At 40.9% G+C, this 4,385-nt stretch overlaps 1 protein-coding gene across 1 annotated transcript; it reads right to left on the minus strand.

Annotated features, from left to right (window-relative positions):
- Positions 1-1,476: 1,476 nt before the first annotated feature.
- LOC308364407 (uncharacterized protein) lies at positions 1,477-4,385 on the minus strand. The gene is made up of 7 exons (XM_080837532.1): positions 4,072-4,385; positions 3,815-3,959; positions 3,608-3,721; positions 3,277-3,421; positions 2,967-3,112; positions 2,674-2,813; positions 1,477-1,894 (listed from the first exon to the last, which is right to left on the minus strand). Exons 1-7 carry the CDS (start codon positions 4,169-4,171, stop codon positions 1,761-1,763), a joined length of 924 nt encoding a protein of 307 aa, XP_080693658.1. The 5' UTR covers positions 4,172-4,385; the 3' UTR covers positions 1,477-1,760.

Below are 4,385 nucleotides of genomic sequence, written 5' to 3' on the forward strand. Positions count from 1 at the left end.
TCAAAACCTCACCTGTGGAAATTCACCTCACTTCTCTCAATTGCACAATGCACTCCAATGTCATTTTTGCTGAACAGCCCATAGAAAGCATGTCTCATGTACAGTGGTGTAGTCCAGGGTATACGCAGGTATACGGAGTATACCCACTTATTTTTCAGTCAGCATTGGGTATACCCACTTCTCAAAACAGGGCGTTTATCCTGTGCTGTATGGGCTGCTTAAAAAAAATTAAGATTATGCCCACTTCTCCAGGGACCACTACACCACTGCTCATGTATATAAGATATATCTGTGATATTTCAAACCACACATTACAGAGTGATTACAGACCACCCAGAGGAAATTGGTCACATGATTTGATCTGGTCTTACATAGGGTATCTGTTCTATCTGAGGCTGAGCCGCAAGCAGCATCCCATAGAAACCAACTGTTTGTGCACACACATATAAACACAGGTTGATTGCCATGTTTGCAGGATGATACACTGTACCCAACTATTTACAGTCCTTTATGTAGTAAACCACTTAGTCTATGGTAAGTGTTTGCTCTGAGACAGATGTTGATTTTAGTCCTCAACTGTTCAGTATCTATTTGGGGATATACAGTTATTAAGAGGGCAATTTATCCGTGACTCAGTGACATGTAGCTTAGATTCTAAATGCAAATGGTTGTGTGGGAACATTTTCTTCTCCTGATTTTAACCACGACTCATAATGCAACACCTCAAATTCATTTTACACCTCCCCTGCAGGGACGCGCCATGTGCTGGGAAACATATTAATTCCATATTTGTTATATTTTCACAAGTGTCATTTAATAATTTGTGTTAGCAAATAAAAATAGATAAGACAAAAAAATACAGAATGACTGTTTGTGTTGCTGAATACATGAAAGAGACGCAGAAATGTGCAGCTTGTGACATGGCATGAGAGGGCTTTTAAAGACGACCAAATAGGCTTTTCCAGTTTTCCCCTTTCATTTAGCGTGCTATATAGCTTTTAATAAACATTGTGAATTATGCACACTGAAAATGAGTATAATAGGTCCTCTTGAAGTTCCTCTTCAGAGACATCAGAGCTAGAGCACTGACATGAGTCTTCTGCACTCCCCAGTACGGTTTATGACTGCGCTGAATGTCTTCTGATTACGGCAGATGTCTCTCTGTGTACACACACCAGTTCATTTACGACTGGCAAGGTGAAATCCCTGACACTCACGCTACACTGAGACAAATTACTTCCCAACGTGTTCATGGTGGAAGATGAGTCATCCATCACAGTGTGGGCATGCACTGAAGCAGAAAGAGGCAGGCGGCGTAGAGGCCCTCCCCACAGAGGAGCTCTCATCATCAGCCTGACCTCTTACCCAGGCTGGGCAGAGGGCTGTGGAGAACCTCAGACAAGACAGACTTGTGCACATAATGCTCATGTTTAAAAGATGTATTTATTAAGTCATTCATTACAAACATGACCAATATAGATATAAAAATGTGGGCAGTGCAAGTTATAGTGGATGTTCAAAAATACAATACAATTACTTCAACTTTCCATGAAAATGTAAATGAGGTGTCAGTTAGTGTAACAAAATATAGAGCTGTTTAAGATCATTAAAAATACTTTTTAGATACTGTATGTATGGCATACCAGGCAAGATAGGTATGGTACTGTATATCACCCCTGCATGTGGTCCAAGGGTGTAAGCAAGGGCTAGTGTCCATAGTAGCAGACAGGTAACACTGCTGCACAGGGTGCTCTCTCCTTCTATTTGGTTGAGTTTCTGGGTGTTGTGAGAGGGTCGCCACTGGAGCTGTGATAAAGAGGCTGCTTCCTGTGTCTCCATATCACCATGACGACTCGAAACACAAACAGCAAACAGGCCAGGACCAGGAGGACAACTGTGAGACCGAAAGAAACAGAAAAATACAAATTCTTCAAGTCAGTGTCAAAAATGGTCATTTGATAATCCATTAAGGTTTGCAAGATGACTATATTACTAAAAACTACAGCTTTAATTTGATTTGAATGGGATATACTTGAAACATTTCCTAAATGGTTAGGAAGTGCTAATCAATTGTGCATTTGTGTATGATTCAAAACTGGCACTAGAGAAACAGAAGGCTCTGTTCTGCCATTCTGAGTTAGCATAAACTAATCTGACTATGTAACGAGGGCCTAGCATCATCTTAATGACCCATCATTTTTCTTCAGTTTATAGAGGAGTACATCATTATTCCCAGGAATAAGAGTTTTTCAATATATACATGGCTAATGACACCTGACACTGCACCCACCTCATATGGAGGAATGGATTTAATAGACAATTAAGGCCAGGTCTGAAAGAGGATAGCTGGAATGCAGAACATTGGGACTGCTAGGATGGTATATTAATACAGTACTTTAAATGTCGGAATATTAATTTATAATCGCTATTTTACCAGGCCTGTTACTCTTACAGGGAGACATTAATGTTGGAATATGAATTAATAATCTCTATAGTAAAACGCCTGTTACTCATTAATGTGGAATGTTAAATTTACTCTAGCCCACCCCGACACCCAGCCTTAAATATTGTGCTTCTGTATTCACAAACTTTACAAAACACACCTGCCATTTTCTTCAAAAACACATATACTCAAAAACACTTATAACTTGCTTCGGACCTGCAATGGCTCACCTGTAAACTTAGCGTTCCGTCCAGGTGCCTCAGGGTCGTAGTGTTTATACACATTACCAACCAGAGCCCAAATCACAACAGGATAAACTGTGAGGATGTACCGCACATGTCTGTCAATCACAAAATTCTCCACAACGAACCTGCACTCAGGAAACAAAATGAAGGCCCTTTAGTCATTTGTAGTTTCCTTACTGAACATGCAATCAGGATAGTTGAAAAAAGGCATCAAGAAGTTGAAATAATCTAGATTCAATTGAGTCATAATAAGAAATGTGAAAAGGTGTATGGCTTACCACCCAAGGACCTCAATCAGGAGAACAGAAAGAGAGACTGTGGCGGCATCTGTCTTTGAGACCTCAGAGAGGTCCATCACTATTGTCAAATTAATGAGTGTGGCTATAGTCGTCCATGTAGTGTACAGTGCGATGCCATTCTGGACCTATAGGAACACATCATGTAAACAAGGTATGTCAATGGTTCCATAACAAAGACCTAGTTGTAATTACTCAATAGTAAAAGGAAGCTCTACAAAAAATAAGGCTCAACTCTTAACCACTAAATAAATAAAATAAATCAATTCTAATTAAATAACGTTTTACATACAAGTACTCTGATGCACCAGAGGTCTTTGGGATGGTGCTGACTGAGCCAGCTGCCGTGAGCACTGAGGCCGCGACAGGAGAAGAAGATAAGCAGGTAGTTGGAGAAGGCCAGCAGCGCTAGCACTATCAGTCCAGGGACCATCTCCCTGTGGGCAAGGAGACGCATATGAATACATATAATACAGAAGTCAAAATATTCATTTCTGAAAGAAAATTGCACTAATGACTGGATTGAAATGAGTCGCAAAACTGTGACTGCACTGCCTACAGTGAAGCTGTTGGAATGCTACATCAAGTGCTTGAACAGAAATAATGCTTCAATGGAACTTTACTCTCTGTCCCATAAGAAAAGCCAGGTGATGTTAAGAATCATATTGATGATCCAGGACAGGAAGAATCCACAGGGAAGAACTGCTGGGCTGCAGTACATCCAACCACCAGGAGTCCTACACACACAGCACAGTCACACACATCACTGGGCGTAGAACAAGGTGCGGTAGGCACGACAGGGATGAGGGCGTGTATGTGTGTGGCCCTACCTTCTGCAAAACCATGTCAGGACATAGATGAGCATAATTGAGAGCCAAGTATATATAAGTCCCCATATGGAAAAAGTCCATCCCGCAGGAGTTATTTCCGTCTCGTATTTACCCGACACCTTTCCTGTGTTACTCAAGAATGGACCTACAAGAGAATACATTTAGCAAACTTGTTGGATCTTGGTTGACCCACGTAAATACAGCATTATGAACATGATCTAATAACGAGAACACCAGCATACGCTTGGCAACCTTACCTTTCCCAGCCCCTGCCAGACCATTAATTGCGAGAGCTACGGCGTACACTACAACTGATAGTAGAATAATCGCCACACGAGATGGGCTATGATCTCCCATACTAGCAAAAGAAAACGAAATGTGTTTACAGAAGAGCAATGTAGGCTACTAGTAAAAGACCTCAACGAAATGTCACCATCCTTTCATCGTACTTTTAAAGCGAAGTTTTGCGTTGAATTCACAGCTTGCTTCAAAGTGAATATTTTGACAGCCGTAATTAAATATTTAGAATAAGTTTACTCGACCTCACCCTGTTGTTACACAAATCAGCGTG

This window comes from Sprattus sprattus (assembly GCF_963457725.1).
Source record: "Sprattus sprattus genome assembly, chromosome: 4".
Lineage (NCBI taxonomy): Eukaryota > Metazoa > Chordata > Actinopteri > Clupeiformes > Clupeidae > Sprattus > Sprattus sprattus.